Source organism: Eschrichtius robustus, chromosome 10, assembly GCF_028021215.1.
Source record: "Eschrichtius robustus isolate mEscRob2 chromosome 10, mEscRob2.pri, whole genome shotgun sequence".
In the NCBI taxonomy this organism is placed as follows: Eukaryota; Metazoa; Chordata; class Mammalia; order Artiodactyla; family Eschrichtiidae; genus Eschrichtius; species Eschrichtius robustus.
In genome coordinates, this window is record NC_090833.1 from 56,883,639 (window position 1) to 56,901,012 (window position 17,374).

The 17,374-nt window shown below is 36.3% G+C and overlaps 1 protein-coding gene across 1 annotated transcript in view; it reads left to right on the forward strand.

Moving 5' to 3' along the window:
• Positions 1-17,374, forward strand: part of UHRF2 (ubiquitin like with PHD and ring finger domains 2) — a 75,289-nt gene that overhangs the window by 2,178 nt on the left and 55,737 nt on the right. Inside the window, exons 2-3 of the mRNA XM_068551842.1 lie at positions 3,998-4,231; positions 12,541-12,800. Of these exons, the coding sequence (XP_068407943.1) occupies positions 3,998-4,231; positions 12,541-12,800 (494 nt within the window). The remainder of the gene's footprint in view (positions 1-3,997; positions 4,232-12,540; positions 12,801-17,374) is intronic.

A 17,374-nucleotide genomic window follows, 5' to 3' on the forward strand; every position in this document is an offset into this window, starting at 1 on the left:
CTATTCCAGGTTCAGGGAAAAACTTGAGGATAACAACATTATGTACCTCCTAGCCCAGGACAGTTGATAACTCCCTACTTTGATTTCACTATAGGGATAAACCAGTAGGAATTAGGAATGGACCTTGGGTGCTGTACTTAGTTGGAGACAGAAGGAAGACATCGCTGAAGCTGTGTTTGTTCCTTATGAGCTGACAGGTAGCCATGGCAGTGATTATTATCTCTATTCTCCTTTCCTCTTTGGTGTCTACAGTCCTTGGACAGGATAGTGTGTCCTACTGTTGGATTGGTGTCACAGGGCTGCCCTTATCCTGTAAAATGCCTTTGTGCTTATTAGAAAAAGGCCACCCCTTCCTCAAGATGCCTTACTGCCACATAGTGAAAAATGTCATAAATAAAATCAAATTTACAGTGTCCATGATGTAAATGGTCTCCCCCCTCCCCCCACCTTTGTATGTTAGGTCTGCCGCTTTTAATCCTTGGAAAACATCAGAATCACCTGTGGATATTTATTATAGATGCTCAGCTCACCCCAGAATTGCAAGTGGTTGAATTTAACAAGACCCCATGGGAGACTCTGATGAGCACCAGAGTTTGAAAATGAATGCTGAAGGATAGTCAGCCTCATACTAGTTTCTTACTGTTCAAAGTATGGTCCCTGGATCAGCAGGACCAACAGCATTAGCTTCACCTGGGAACCTCACACCAGACCTACTGAAGTAGAATCTGTATTTTAACAAGGTCCCCAGGTGGTCTGTATGCAAATGAAGCTTGAGAAGCTCTGTAATTATGTGATTCTCTCTACTTTAGAGAGTCAGAATGGAGAGCAGCAATTCAGGGCTGTAAGTTCCAGTTAAAGTAGGGTAACCTCATTTGGATATTCTTCTCTGGGAAGTTGAGTTTGCACCCTGGGGGTTGGGGGTTTTTTTTAAGGAAGAGTTATATTGGTGGATCTCTAAATCTTTTTGAGAATCCAGAGTTTTTCCTACTTCGAAAGGATTCTCTACCTTCTTCTCTTTCCTTCCCTGTACCACTGTAGGGACTCTTAGAATAGATTGTAGATGTGGGGCATGAACCAGAACTGAAGAAAAACTGAGTAGTTGCCTTTTGTCCCTGGACTCAGTTTTCACATGGAGTACAAAGTAAAAGTGTTTGCCTACTTAAAGGAGAGAGAGTGTGTGTGTGTGTGTGTGTGTGTGTGTGTGTGTTATAGTGTATATGCTGTGAAAGTGTAATGCCCTCCACCTGCATCCCTTATCATTAGCCCCTTGGGAATGACTTCTCTGCCTTCTCAGCCACTGCCAATTCGTGTTTGCTTCCTAGTTTTCCCTTGCATCACTGTTGCCGTTCTTACTGTTACCTGGAATTTCTTCCTTCAACCCAATTCAAGGAAAAAATTCTAGGACTAGTCCTGCCTCTCTAATATTGTAAATTCTGCAACCTCATCTTCTAGGATGGCAGTTATCAAACATTTTCTGCTGTGAGACATTGATGGACTATAGTTAAATGCATGAAACTCATAGGTGTTTGTAATTTCCAAATTACCCAGTCCTTTTCTCCCCCACTCAGCATACTTTAAGTGCAGGTAATTTTCAATCTATACTTTCATTAAATTTGGGAGAACTTTAGTACTTATTCTTATTTTTTTAGCTGTGCAGCTTGCAAGATCTTGGTTCCCTGACCAGGGATCAAACTTGCGCCCTCGGCAGTGAAAGCGCAAGGACCACTGGACCGCCAGGGAATTTCCAGTACTTTTAAAATAACATTCCAACAGTCTTCGCAACTCTTCACAATAGCCTAACTCTGTGGAACTTTCTGTGCGGTGAATAGTAATCACTGTTTCAGGAAAACTGGGAGGGTACCTATGAATTAGGAAGCCCTATATAATCTGGGTAAAAGTCGCTATCCTAGCGAGCGTGAGTAATTGAGGAAAAGTGGTTACTTGTTATTGTGGGCCTAATTTCTATTACAGGGCTTCATGTCTTCATATGCTTAGTGCTTCACTATGACTTAAGATACTACTTTTCCTTTCAAACCAAGTCTCACTTTAAGCAGCTTATATTTACTCTGATCACTTCCTAGAAACTAGTCAGAGGGGTTGGTTATAAGAATGCCCCCAAGGTCCCTCTCACTGACACCTCAAATTTCAGTGGAAAAGTGTTTATGGAAATACTTTGGATTTCCAATTATTTCATCACCTTAACAGCTATCTTCATTTTGGGGCATGCCCTACCACTTAATGTGCATGTTCTGTGCTGTTAGTTTTTTCCCTACTTTGAACATGACATTTTTTTGTAGTTGTCATAATGTGCAACAGCTGTATGTTTAATCAAAGTTGTGCTTTTTCAGTTGTTAACAGAATTGGTGTGTTCTTACTTGGGGGTGGGGGGGAGGGAAGGGGATGCTGTTGGAGAAAGTCAAAATGAAGGTGTGAATGTGTAGTTTTTTGCTCCTTGAGGTTTTCCCAGGAGTTCTTGTTTTTTTAATCAGATAAGCCATGTTAACATCCTGTCCCTATAAGGGCTTATCTACTTACTGACTTGGAAGACTCCTTAGACTTATTTGAAATAAGCATGTTAACTAATCTGTGAGATAATGTCTCATTTAATTCCCCCACTGGAAAATTTGAATTTCTCAATCCCTTATTCTGTTTAACGGTGTGAACACTTGTAGTGTGCAGGATTGTGCGAAGTGTACTCTTGGACCACTTGAATTAAAGTTACCTTACCTAGTACATTAGTAAGTTTGTCATTCAAGGACAGATTCTCATTCTTTTCTCTTTGGTTGACTTCTCACATATGGCTTTATTGTGTTAGAGCTGTGAATGGTGACAGGTATTAACATACAAAGAGGGAAGAATGACTAGGGATTAAATTGGTAATGTTTTTGGGGAAATGGTAGTTCTGAACTTAAAGGAGTTTAGAGAAATGGCCAACTGACTTTCATAAAGAAACAAAATGGAGACTTAGTTTCCTAGGGCTTCCGTAACAAAGTACCAAACCCTAGGTGGGTTAAGACAACAAATTTATTGTCCAGCAGTTCTGGAAGCTGTAAGCCAGAACTCAGGTTGTCAGCAGGGCCATGCTATCTCTGGCTGTAAGGAAGAATCCTTCCTTGCTTCCTTTAGCTTCTTGATGTTTGCTAACAATCCTTGGTGTTCTTGGCTTGTAAATGTGTCACTCCAGTCACGTGGCTATTTTCTCCCCATGTGTCTGTCCAAATTTAAACTTTTCATAAGGACACCAATCACAATGGATTAGGGCCCACCCTTATCATCTAGTTTTAACTTGATTACATCTGTAAAGATCCTATTTCCAAATAAATAAGGTCGCATTCTGAGTTACTTGGGATTAGGACTTCACCGTATTTGGGAGGGGTTGGGGGTGGGGCTGGTGGACGCCATTCAGTCCTTTATAGAGACCTTGCCAAAATATGGGTAAGTTGCAAGATAATTTATTCACTAGTCATCCTGGAATACTTTTCATAATACAACTTGATCACCTTTACAGAGAACTTTGAGCAAGTTGGAGTAGCATAAGCAAGAATTGTAATTATTCCTGCTTGAATTTTTTTTCCGCTTGATTTTTTAAAATTACTCTTCAGAAAGATAAAATGGTTAAACGTCTTTATGAACACAAGGTCATAAAACAGTTCACTTTCAAAATTCACCTTTCTTGTAGATTCATTAAAATACACAAAACTTGTTGAAGTTTAGAGTTTTTCTGCCTAGGTGATGAGGTCACAGCAGCAGTGATACATTTTTGGTTTCAGTGGCTATCAGATTTCCCTATGGTTGATATAGAATGGTTCTTAAGAATTTATTGAGGTCCTGAGAAGGTGCTGTCATCAGAGGCCATAGGAATGGCTTCACAATCACTAAATTGCAGTGCTCTGTATTTTATTTTAATAATTTAGCTAGGACATTTGAGTAACTAAGGATGTAGAAAGATTGAGTCTTGAGAGAAGCATTTTAATCTTTTTCTATCCTTTTTTTCTAGTTAGAAAATGGATATACTTTATTTGATTATGATGTTGGACTGAATGATATAATTCAGCTGCTAGTTCGTCCAGACCCTGACCTTCCTAGCACATCTAAACAGACTGATGTACAGGCCAAACCCTGTTCTAAGAGTCCACCTAAAGTAAAGAAAACCCCAAGGGTGGGACCTTCCGGTCAGCCGTCTACATCAACTCATGATTTTCTTATTGATCCTGGCATTGGACTATACAAGGTATGTTGTCTTCCTCAGACTTCTGATTAATTGTGAGAATATAGATATGTTCTCTTCAGGGTGTTGTGAACAAGAAAACATTGATTGCTGTTTGAGAGTAAAGATTGGGCTGTTAATGTTTTAACTTTTAAAAGTAATCTTGAAATACTAGTGAAAGATATATAGACAAATGTATAAAATGTATATGTACAGTGCAGAGAATAATAAAGCAAACACCTGTGTAATTCCACCAAGGTTAAGTAGTTCCTTTTTAAAGCCTCCTGTGTGCCCCTACCAGAACACATCTCCCTGTCCCTAAGAGGTAAACTACTTGTTCTCACTTGTATGGTCGTTTTATTTTTCTTCAGTGTTAACTACTTATGTATGTATCTCTAAACAATGTTTTGTTTTGCCTGTATTTGAACTTTTTCTTTTTTGCACATAGATATTTTATTTTTCACTATTATGTTATTGCGTTTTATTAACATGCCACAATACATTTATCTAATCCATGATTAATAGGTATTTGGGCTGTTTCCAGTTCTAGCTGTTATAAACTGTGCTGTTTTGAACCAACTATGTGTATCCTGGTATACATGTTGAAGAATTTCTTCAGGAATTTTTACCTAGAAATAAAAGTGCTGGTGGAATTTCGATGCATATTTTATCTGTAGATCAGCTTGGGGAATTGACATCTTTACAATGTTGAGTCCTTCATTCACGAATGATAGATGTCTCCATTAATTTAGATCTTTGACATCTTTCTCAATTACTTTTCTGTTTACATATCTTTGACTTATTTCTAGCAGCTTTGTTTTTGATGCTGTTACAAATGGTTGCCTTTTAAAATTGCGATTTGTTTGGTATGTAGAAATGCAATTGATTTATTTATTGACCTTTGTTATCCAGCAACTTCTTCAAATTCTAGTAAATTTTGTAGGAATAATTGACAGTTTTGCTCCATCTTTTTCTATCCATATATTTTTTCTTAATTCTTACTGGTTGGGATAAACTGGGACCCAAACTTAATTTTTCAGAGCTTTTTCAAGGCTAAAAATTAAAGATTGGTAGACAAAATGAATTAAGAAAATGCAAATAGAGATCTATGGAAAAATGCAAACAGATCCATAAAAATGGAAAGAATCAAAACTGGCAAAGAGTTGTATCAAAGTACCTGGCCTGGCTACACTGATGAATTGCTTTAAACCCACAAAGATATCTAAATTGACCCACAAATGTGAAAAAAGGAAAGCTTTCATTTGTTCTATAAATTTAGTGTAATACTGATACTTAAAACATGATAAAAAGCACACTAGTATCACTACATATTGATGTAAAACCTAAGTTATGTTTTGCAAATAAAATTATAACTGTATATAAGAAGAACATACCTTGACTAATTGTGGTTTGTCAGGAAGTGGGATAGTTCATTGTTAAGAAATATTTTAATATTTCATATTAATAAACCAAAGAAAACAAATGATCTAATCTGTTTTCTGCATCTAAATAAAAATTTGAATTCATTTCTGATTTTTTTAAAAAATCCTTGGTAAGAGGAACAGATGGAATAGATGAATATTTTAAACCACACCCAGCATCATGCTTAATGGTGGGGAAAAGCCACAAACATTCCCATTAAAGACAGGAGCCTGACAAAGAAGCCCGTTAATGCTATTGTTTAACATCTTTCTAGAAGTGCTAGATAATACAGATAAGCAGAAAACAAAGTGTTGTAAATACTGGAGAAGGCAGTCTTTACTTAGAAATACCTGGAAAGCTGAGAAAATACCTTAGAGCATTATGAGCCATCAGCAGAGTGGCTGTTTACCAGTAGCTTTCCTTACTATGATCATTTAGTGAAAGAAAAAAGTATAGTAACAAAACAAAAGTCTGGGAATAAACTTACATGATATGCACAAAACTTACATAAATTAGTGCCTTATGTAGTGCTCACAGTTCAGATTGAATTGTTAATATTGAAAGCCCACTTGCCAAATTGTTGTCTACGTCACTCATTGATTTCATCACTCTTTCAGTTACCAAAACTTTCTACTTGATATTTTTTCATATTATTTAAAAAATAAACTTGTTAGTTTAGAACAGTTTCAGATTTACAGCATAATTGGGAAGATACTACAGAGTTTCCATATATCCCACACCTGGTTTGCCCTGTTGACATCTTACATTAGTGTGTGGCAGGTTTGTTATAATTAATGAACCATATCTCCTTAGCTTGTACCTAATGTCTTTTATGTTCCAGAATCCCATCTAGGACACCATATTACATTTACATTAGTATTATACTAAGATAGTTGTCACATCTCCTTAAGCTCCACTTGGCTGTGGCAGTTTCTCAGACTTTGTATTTGATGATCTTGACAGTTTTGAGGAGTATTGGTCAGGTATTTTGTAAAATGCCATGTTAGGATTCATTTGTTTTCCTCATCATTAGACTGGATTTACATATTTTGGGAGGAAGAGCACAGAGGCGAAGTGCTATTTTCATCACATATCTAGGGCACTGTACTGTCGACATTCTATTTGGTGATTATAATTTAGGTTTTACATCAATAGTAACTTACTACTGTTGATGTGAACCATAATCACCCGGCCAAGGTGTAGTGTGTGTCACATTTCTTCACTGTCAGTTTATTTTCCCCCACCCCCCTTTACATACTGTATTTTTTTGAGATGAAGTCATTCTATGCAGCCCAAACTGCATATAGTCAGATTATCTACAAAAATTATTGGGAATTCTTTTATGCAGGAGACTTGTCTCCATTTCTTCAGTCATTTATTGACATCAGTATGGATATTTTTTCTCCTGTGTCCCTTCCATATACCCCCATTATTCTGGGTTTCTTTGATTTTCGTTAAAGCGCTTTCTTTCTGGCACTGGCACTAGCCCTAGCGCTTTTCTTTCGGGCTCATCTTGTAAGTTTCCTGCCCCAGTCCTGCAGTCAACCATTTCTCCAAGGAGCCTTGGTTCCTGTAATTGGAGAATGGTATTGGAAACTAAGATCTGGGCTCTAGGTGCTCCTTGCTACTGGGGTGTTCTTGTTTTTAGGGCCCTCAGCTGACAGAGCAAGGAAATACATGTAGTATGTATAATAACTCCTGTATATCCATGTATCTATAAATATGTAACCATCTGTGTCCATATTAAGCTTACATTATTACATTTTAACTTTTAAGGGCAACAGTTTAGAAGCTGCTACTTTTGACTTGATTTGTTTTGGGCCATGTAGGTATGAATTTGTTTTCATAGGAGGACCAGCTTATGAATCTGCAGATCTGAGATTAATCAAGGTTAAGTAGTTAAGGTCGATTTAAATTCTCTGTTTAGCACACTTCTCAATACCCAGTTGTGTCCCCTCCCCCAAACTAATTCAGACAAACATCATGAGAAACTACTTCTCTTAGCAGATCTTTGCTTTTTATTTGCAGTGTTAGCACTTTGGCTGTCACCTATTTCTAGTACTTGGTTTTGTTTTGATTTTTAAACATCTCTTATATTTCATATTAATATATAGCATAGATGTTAAGGACTTGAGCTTTGTTGTCAGACTTGGTTTCAAATTTCAATTCAGCCACTTTCTGAGTTTGACAAATTTGGCAAGTAAGTACATTGTCTCCCTTTCCTCATTTAGAAATACACTTGGAACCTGGCATGTAAACTCTCAAAAGGCTACTGTTATTTGTAAAGTAATATGTTTAGTCAAAGCTGCACTTAACCTTCCTCTTTAGTTGAAGAGGCTAACACAAACTTACTTGCTTTTTTGGATGAACCTCGGTAATTGTCATAGATACTTGAAATTTTGACTAGTGACTTTTTCATATAGAAGGGCTTATTTCTGGATAATCCATTCATTGAATATTTAGATATTTCGTGTATATTTGTACTAGGTACTAGAAATGAGGGGTAAACAGATGATATTGCCCTCTGCCTTCATAATTATATTAGATATTCTTTTGGGCTAGCCTGAAAATGCTCAGAGGCTTCTACTTTTGACTTATTTTGAGTTTGCTTTGAATTTTGTCTTTTCCTTAGAGCGAGTCTCTGAATAGTGGGTATATCAAACTTTCATTAAATTGTGTCTGAATCATTTAAAAATTGGGAGGTTTTTTTTTTCCTCTTCATGAATTCTTGCCTATGTAATTTTTGCTTTATAAAGATTTTTCTTTATGGATGAGCAAACAGATTTGGAGGCTTTCCCTTCCTTTTGCCTAAGAATATTTTTGGACCTCATGATAAGCAGGCACAAAACGTGGATTTTCAAAGTAGTGTACTCAAAACAGACATAGGTAAACATTTAAACTTTAAGATGGAATTTTAATCTGAAGTTGTTATCCAATATCAGTCTTGTTTTGCCCTATTTGATAACTTTGAGTGATATTTGGTCAATTTCAGATAGCTTCTCACATGTTGTAAAAAACCAGATATCACTATCATGTTTAGAAAGTCTGTGGAAGATTGTGCAGAGGCTGGGTCCATCCATTCCCATTGTACAACACATTGAACCACACTCTAGGAAGCAATTTATTTTCTGAAACCAGGTGGACCTCTGATGCCTAAATTGGTTTTAATTCTGGTTTTTAGATGTGGAAGCTTTGTATGACTCACATCAGATCTTACTGTTGAAATGACTCATTCTGGCTTAAATAATAACTGTTTAGCATGATGATAGTAAGCTTTTAGGGTTTAGCTAAGTGTGTGGCACTGTTAAAACTTTTTACATGTCTATGCTTATTGTAGCAAATAAAGAGGAAAATTATCAGTAATTACTAAGTAAAAATCATGGATTTCTTATATTTCCTGTCTTTTGTCTATAGTGCAGTGCTGCTTTATTTAACCTTGTTGATCATGAAATGTAATAGACAACAAATAAGAGTAGAACTTAACAAGATATTATGAAGTCAGTGTCCATAAATACCACTCAAATTAAGAAATAGAACAGCAGTACGCCAGGAGCTTCTCATGTGCCCCTCTTTATTAAACTCCCTCCTCCCTAGTTGTAACTACTACGCAAACTTCTATGGTAGTCATTTCTTTACTTTTTATTAGCTTTAACCTTTTATTTATTTATTTATTTTTAAAAATAAATTTATTTATTTATTTTTGCCTGTGTTGGGTCTTCGTTTCTGTGCGAGGGCTTTCTCTAGTTGCCGCGAGCGGGGGCCTCTCTTCATCGCGGTGCGTGGGCCTCTCACTGTCGCGGCCTCTCTTGTTGCAGAGCACAGGCTCCAGACGTGCAGGCTCAGTAGTTGTGGCTCACGGGCCTAGTTGCTCCGCGGCATGTGGGATCTTCCCAGACCAGGGCTCGAACCCGTTTCCCCTGCATTGGCAGGCAGATTCTCAACCACTGCGCCACCATGGAAGCCCACTTTAACCTTTTATTACACTTAACCTCTAATAACCTTTAACCTATGTATGCATCCCTAATTTTCCTCTTTCTGAACTTTATATAAATGGAACCATATTGTGTTTTGATTTGTAACTCTGAAGAAACACGGTATAATGAGAGAATCATGTTCAGAGTTAGAGAAACCTTTATCAACTTAGCTCCCATTTCTAGCTGTGTATCTTCTGAGGGCAAGTGTATTTCACTTCTGAACCTAATTGGAAAATAAGAATGACGTTGCATTGTAATTTTTAAAGGAGGTAACGTATATAACGTTAAATGGCTAATGTATTTACTAAATAAGCATGGTATGGTAATAAGACCATACTATGAGTTTTAATAAGTTTTAACATAGGACATATGTTGATACTTAGTGGAAGGAGAGTTATTTCATTTGTTCCTACTATATGCTTGCTAGGTTGGCACATCATACAGATTTGTCACCTAATCTCAATATTACTGCAAAGTATGTTACTTTATAAAAGAAGCTGAGGCTGGGACAGGTTAAGTAACTTGTTCAAGGTTACATCTAGTAAGTGATAAGCAAGGGCTTAAACACACAAGCTCTGCAGATAAACCTCAGTTTTCCACAGAACATACAAAGTGCTACAGCTAGCTATGGTAATTTCTCTAGTATTTGCTCTTGGTACTGTTTTATTTTTTAATGATTTTTCCTTGCCTCCCATACTTGGGGTTTTTTTGTTTGTTTGAGTTTTTATCAAATACTTGGACATGAAAGACTCTTCTCTAAATGTGGCTACGGGCATATCTTGGAGATAATACGGGTTTGGCTCCAGACGACCGCAAAAAAGAATATCGCAGTAAAGAAGTCAAACAAGTTTTTTGTTTTCCAGTGCATACAAAAATTACATTTACGCTATACTATAGCCTATTAAGTGTACAACAGCATAATTTCTTTTAAAAATGTACATACCTTACTTTTAAAATGCTTTATTTAAAAATAACCATCTAAGCCTTCAGCAAGTCGTGATCTTCTTTTTTTGCTGGTGGAGGGTCTTGCGTCCGTGTTGATGGCCACTGGCTGATCAGGGTGGTGGTGGCTGTGGCAGTTTCTTAAATCAGACAGCAACTTTGTCAACTTTGTCACATAGATTGACTCTTCCTTTCACAAACAACTTTGTCACATAGATTGACTCTTCCTTTCACAAACAAGTTTTCTGTAGCATACAAGGCTGTTGCATAGCATTTTACTCACAGTAGAACGTCTTTCAAAATTGGAGTTGAGTCCTCTCAAACCCCGCCACTGCTTTATCAACTAAGTTTATATAGTATTCTAAATCCTTTGCTGTTTCAACAATCTTTGCAGCATCTTCAGCAGGAGTAGCTTCCATCTCAAGAAACTACTTTCTTTGCTCATCCATAAGAAGCAACTCCTTATCCATTCAAGTTTTACCATGAAATTATAGCAATTCACCAACATCTTCAGGATCCACTTCTAATTCTAGTTCTCTTGCTATTTCCATCACATTGAAGTCCTGAACCCCTCAAAGTCATCCATGAGGGTTGGAATCAATGTATTCTAAATCCTATTAATGTTGATATTTTGACCTCTTCCCATGAATCACAAATGTCCTAATGGCATCGAGAATGGTCAGTTCTTTCCAGAATGTTTTCGGTCAACTTTGCTGAGATCCATCAGAGGAATCACTATGGTAGCTATAGCCTTACAAAATGTATAGTAATGAATAGTAGCAAAAACATAAGCTTTAAGGTCAAGGTGTCTTCAAATCCTAGTTTTACATTTTATTAACTTTCATTTGGAGCAAGTTAACTTGTCAGAGCCTTTGTTTCCTTACCCTGTAAAATATGATTTATTAATTATTAAGGTTAGTTAGACAAGCCTAACTAAAGGAGCCTTGCATAATACCTGGTATGTGGGTATTAACTTTAGTACATACTCACCCGCATCCCTACCCCATGTGATACCATCTGTCAGAATTCTCTTGGATAACTTAAGTGGTCTTAGACCCTCAGGAAGAGCTAGCTTGATTAGGTAATGATCTTGTATTAGTAATGTCTTTTTTTTTTTTCTTTTTAAAGACTTTTTAAAAAGTTGAAGGGATGTCTCTTGGTTGTTGCTCCTGAAAGGGCTTTGACCTTTAGACCAATTCCCTCAGCTTTTTTAGGACAGGATTTTTTTTTTTTTTTTAAACGCGATTCCTTAGGTAACTCTAAATTTCTCTGGTATACCTGTCTTCTAATACCCTGTTTTCCTTTTGTTAGATTGTATGGTTTAGTTCTGGATCATCCACTAGAGTTGACTACATACATTTTGCATCTTTATAGCTCTGTTCTCTTTATATTTTCTTTGTTCTTCGAGGTACTAAAATAATGCATTTGCTAGTGACTTGCTGTTGGTGGAACTTATCTCCATTTTGTATAGGTAGGTTCACTAGATTCTTTCCTTTGTACATGTGCGTAAGGTAAGTCCCTCGTTTTCGAGTTTTACTTTCTGTTTAATACTGTGTTTTCTGGTTGGACTGACTGTAAATTATCTGTAGGATTCTGAAGAAATTAATGGAACAAATTAATATCACAGTCATAATACTTCAAAGTTCTGGCTTTTTGTTAGTGACATTCTTAATGAATGACATGCCAGAATGACTCTTGGGTACACAAGAATTATATTTTAAAGGTCTAATATAGATATGGGTAAGGAATAGTTAAAGAAAATACCTATTTCATTGAAGAATATTGGGAGGAAAGTTAATTTTCATATCAGGAAATAACAGATTTGACAGTATAATCCAAAAAGAATAGTTTCGTTCTAGTCTTTGAAATTACTTTAAACATGAATATCTGCAAATATTAACTATGATAACCCTCAGAATAACTTGAGTTATATTAATGTTTTTGAAGCAGTAGATGAAATTACGCTTCATTAACTAATTTTAAACTTTTTTTTAGGTAAATGAATTGGTGGATGCCAGAGATGTTGCCCTTGGTGCTTGGTTTGAAGCACGTATACATAGTGTTACTAGAGCTTCTGATGGACACTCACGTGGCAAAACGCCACTGAAGAATGGCAGTTCTTATAAAAGGACTAATGGAAATATAAATCATAATTCCAAAGAGAACACAAATAAATTGGACCATGTACCCTCTACGTCTAATTCAGACTCTGTTGCTGCTGATGAAGACGTTATTTATCGTATCGAGTATGATGAGTAAGTGCTCATGCTATTGAGGACTTCATTCATGTTTTTGTTTGTAGAAGCAAAATCTTTCATCTCAAGATTGTTTTCAAATAATAGTCTTTCAGAAGAAATCATCTAGGGGTCATGTTCAGTCTAGTACCATTTGTTTTTATTTTTGTTTGTTTAGTGGTTGTAATATAATAAGAGCTCCTCAACATTTAGCATCTGGCTCCTAAGTGGTTTGTTGTTTTGGGTATCCTAATACCTGGCTTAATTCAACATGTAAGGGTTTCTCTTTGTCTGGTCCTCTATTAGGGTTTTTGCTATGTATTTTAATAATATTCTAGAAAGTATATAATAGTGTGTAATGTAATAACATTCATTCATTTATTTATTTATTTTGGCCATGCCGTGGGGCATGTGGGATCCTAGTTCCCCAACCAGGGATCGAACCCATGCCCCCTGCAGTGGAAGTGCGGAGTCTCAACCATCAGACGGTCAGGGAAGTCCCTGTAATAGCCTTTAGAATGAGGTTGAAATATTTTCTAAAAGCTAATATTGGGATAATTCACATAAAATTTATACATTTAAAGGGTACAATTCACTGTCTTTAATATATTCATAGCATTGTGCATTATCACACACTACTCTTAGAACATTTTTATTTTCCCCCAAAAAACTATATGCCCGGCAATCACTTCCCAATCCCTCTCTCCCAACAAAAAATTTTTTTTTGAATTTTATTTTATTTATTTTTTTATACAGCACGTTCTTATTAGTCATCCATTTTATACAACAAAATGTTTTTAAATGTTCATGTGATAACAGTATTAAGAACTTGCTTTGACGGCTTAGACTTTAACACTGAATTATTTTCCTTACCTATTTTCAAAATCCTAGTATAAAAGTTACTATGGGGAAAGATTTAGTGTTTATTCAACACTAAGTGATCTTTGTCTTCATTCAAGTGACATTTTAATATGTATAGAAAGTATGAAACCAAGTCTTTATCAGGTGTGAGTTCAAGATCCTAAAATGGTTTTGATTTTTCTTAACAAAAATGGTATAAAAGACTGGTGTCAACTCAGATTTCCAGGATACCTGGAAAGGGGTCAAAAGTAGATCCCTTTCATCTTTTCTGATACTTCTTATGGTTGTAGTTAACTTGCCAACATGGCTTATTTCAAATGTGCAATCATACTGTTTTTTACCATAGTAGATGATAATAGAACCAACAACTAAAATGAGTATTAAGATCTGGGATTGGCCAGAACTGGCAATATTGGTAAATCGAGCCTGGGATAGAAAGGGATTGGAGTTGATGTGTTAATAGTAACCAGTGTCTGGGTTTATGAATACCATGGCAAAGAAGCAAGAGTGGAGGATTTAAGCTATCTGTATATCGGCTGTTAACAAGTAGAGTTCTTGATTTGCTTCAAGTTTTTATTCTATTTCTTGGAGAAAAGAAGAAATAACTCAGAAACCTGCTACCTGGGACCTGATTCTGGCCAATAAAGGTTATTATTTGGCCAAAAAAAAAAAAAATTGTATAGAATGGCACAGTGTAGAAATAGGGTAAGAAGCTTTAAACACTAAGTGAACTAAGGCTTATTAAATTTTTTACAGTTTTAGGGGCTCTTGGTTGGTTTTGGAATAAGACTTTCCAAGGGATAGACCTGAGTTTGGTACAATGTTAGAACATAAATCACAATATCTTAGCGTTTATTTGGTTTTTTTTTTTTTAAGTAAATCATTTTTTTTTAAATTAATTTATTTATTTTGGCTGTGCTGGGTCTTCGTTTCTGTGCGAGGGCTTTCTCTAGTTGCGGCAAGTAGGGGCCACTCTTCATCACGGTGCGCGGGCCTCTCGCTATCGCAGCCTCTCTTGTTGCAGAGCACAGGCTCCAGACGCGCAGGCTCAGTAGTTGTGGCTCACGGGCCTAGTTGCTCCACGGCATGTGGGATCTTCCGAGACCAGGGCTCGAACCCTTGTCCCCTGCATTGGCAGGCAGATTCTCAACCACTGTGCCACCAGGGAAGCCCTGGTTATTTTTTAATGAAGAAGTTTGTGTTGATTAGAATGAATATTAGTCTAAACCCAACATGCATGAGAAGACTAAAATTATCTGTCCAAAATAATTTTACATGATGGAATTGTTTCAGTGCTGGCAACTTAAAGATATGGTAGCTGAACTTTCTTTGAGACATAAGATATCAGAAGCTTAGTAAATGTCATTCATATCTTCAAAAAGAGAAAAGGACTATACAGAGTAAAGTATGAAATAAATAAAATAGATGAGTTTCTGGATAAAAGTCTCAGATAACAAAAAGCTGGTATAAGCATCTAGAAAAAATCATGATCCCATATGGATGTGATAAAGAGTCCTGTTAAAGTTTCATTCGTCACGGTTATCAGAAAAGTTAAAAGCTATAGTCAAGTTCGTGTTAATTTCAATAACTTATTAAACAAGTTCTTATGTTCTTGGACGGAGGATGCATTGAAGACAGATTGTGGAGTATGTGGCTTAGCAGTAGTAATAGATTCTTATTGAGTAGTAAGCTCCAACTTAACTTAGTCAATAGAATGTAGCTATCAAATAGTTACGCTGTAGGATGTTTTATTAGAAGTAAGATATCTAGAACAAGACTGGTGGTGCTACCGTTTTTCTGGGCTGGTTATTCTCTACTTGCAATATTGTTTTCCATCTTCGTGCTTTAAGAATAATACCAACAGGACCTGGTGCATCTTTAGAGTAGAAGTCAAAATGTAAAATCAACATGAAGAATAGCTAAAAGAACTAAGTATTTACATTGAAAAGACAGGGATCAAGATAGTTTTCATATTTTAAAAGCTCTGGGTGAAAGTTCTGTACAACATAGAAGGTACGTTTCAGGATAACATAAACTTCCTACCAGTCAAATCTCTAAAGATAGAGAATGGTCTGCACTGAGAAGGAGACAAAAACAAGTGTTGGCTATCTTCAACCTTAGACAGGGGGAATTACTAGAAATGTTACATTGCAAAGGGAAATAAAGTTAGAGGTCATTAATCCAATCACTCTAATTTTTACTTCCAAAACAGTATTTGTGAGACAGTTTTTTTGTAGTTAATAGACTTTAAGTACATATAGGCTGCCATCCCATTCCATTTATGATTCTAATTTAGTACTGACGTTTCTCTCAATGAATTAACTTCATTTTTCTCATAGATTAAGTTGAAAGTAATCTGCTTAATTGTCTCCAAACTCTGAGTGCAGCAGTGCGTTTTGAACAGCCTGTCATTTAGCCAGTGCAGAGAGGTATTGTACATGGGGCCAAGGAACCTGTCCGAGGAATTCTTCTGGGATATGCAGTGTTTGTCAGTTTAAAATGGCACTGTTCAAAAGTTACTTTTATAGTGACCTACAGGTCGTAGTATATTAACCAGACCAAATGAATTCTCAGTCTTTGAAATGAATTTCATTAAAAGCATTGCTGTCTCAGAACAATATAAGTAGGTATACTACTCTGCATCTTCAATCCCCACTCCAGTCAGAGCAGAGTTAAAAACAATTTTTAATCTGTGAGGAGTGATACGTATTACAGATCTATGATGTTACTTATTAGGTAGATAGATGTGTTCCACAAAACAACACTCCCAAAAGCCAAATCTAGTAGTTGATACTGTTCTAGAATCTCAGTGAAATCATTTGTTTGCTAATCTTACTCCATTTTTCCTCTCAAAATTATAGATACAAATATTCTAAGTGCATAAAAAGCAGGTTATGTTAAGAGATTTGTTTGAAATGTTTTAAGGTTTAAGAGTTTTACTGTTTTCAGGGGTCCCTTTTCTATAGATTCCTTGATGAACATAGACTGAATTGAGAGCTTCCTACTGCAAATAATATAAAGCAGAATTGTGGAGTTAACATCAAAGTGCCTGCTACAAAGAACATATATGTGGGTTTGTTCTGTTTTGTTTTTTCATGATGGCTATTCTATACTATTCATCTGTCATCACCCTTGCCTTAGCAAGGGCTTTGTGTTTTTAGAATTAAACCAATCCAGTAAGTACTTTGGGAGAAAGGGCTAGTAGTACAAATATTAAATCTAGACTTTAGAGATTTAGATTCCAACGGATTCTTAAATCTTCTGTAAAGTTTTAACTTCTTAAAAGCAGCTTTATTAAGGTATAATTCACATAGCATTCAATTCTCCCATTTCAAGTGTAAAATTCAGTGTTTTTTTAGTATATTAACAGGACTGTGCAACAGTCACCACAATCTAATTTAGAACATTTTGGTCTTCCACAAACCCCGTACCCATTAGCAGTCACTCCCTGTTTCCCTACCCCCACCAGCCCTTCCCCCAACCCCTCTCAGCCATAGGCAATCGGGAATCTTCTGACTCTGGATTTGCCTATTCTGGACATTGCATATAAGTGGAATCCTATAACATGTGGTCTTTTGTGACTGGCTTTTTTCACTTAGCATAATGTTTCAAGGTTCATCCATGTTGGAGCTTATATCAGTACCATATTCCTTTATTGTCAAATAATGCTCCATATTACCACTGTTTATTTATCCATTTATCAGTTTATGGACACTGGTGTTTTCTACTTTTTG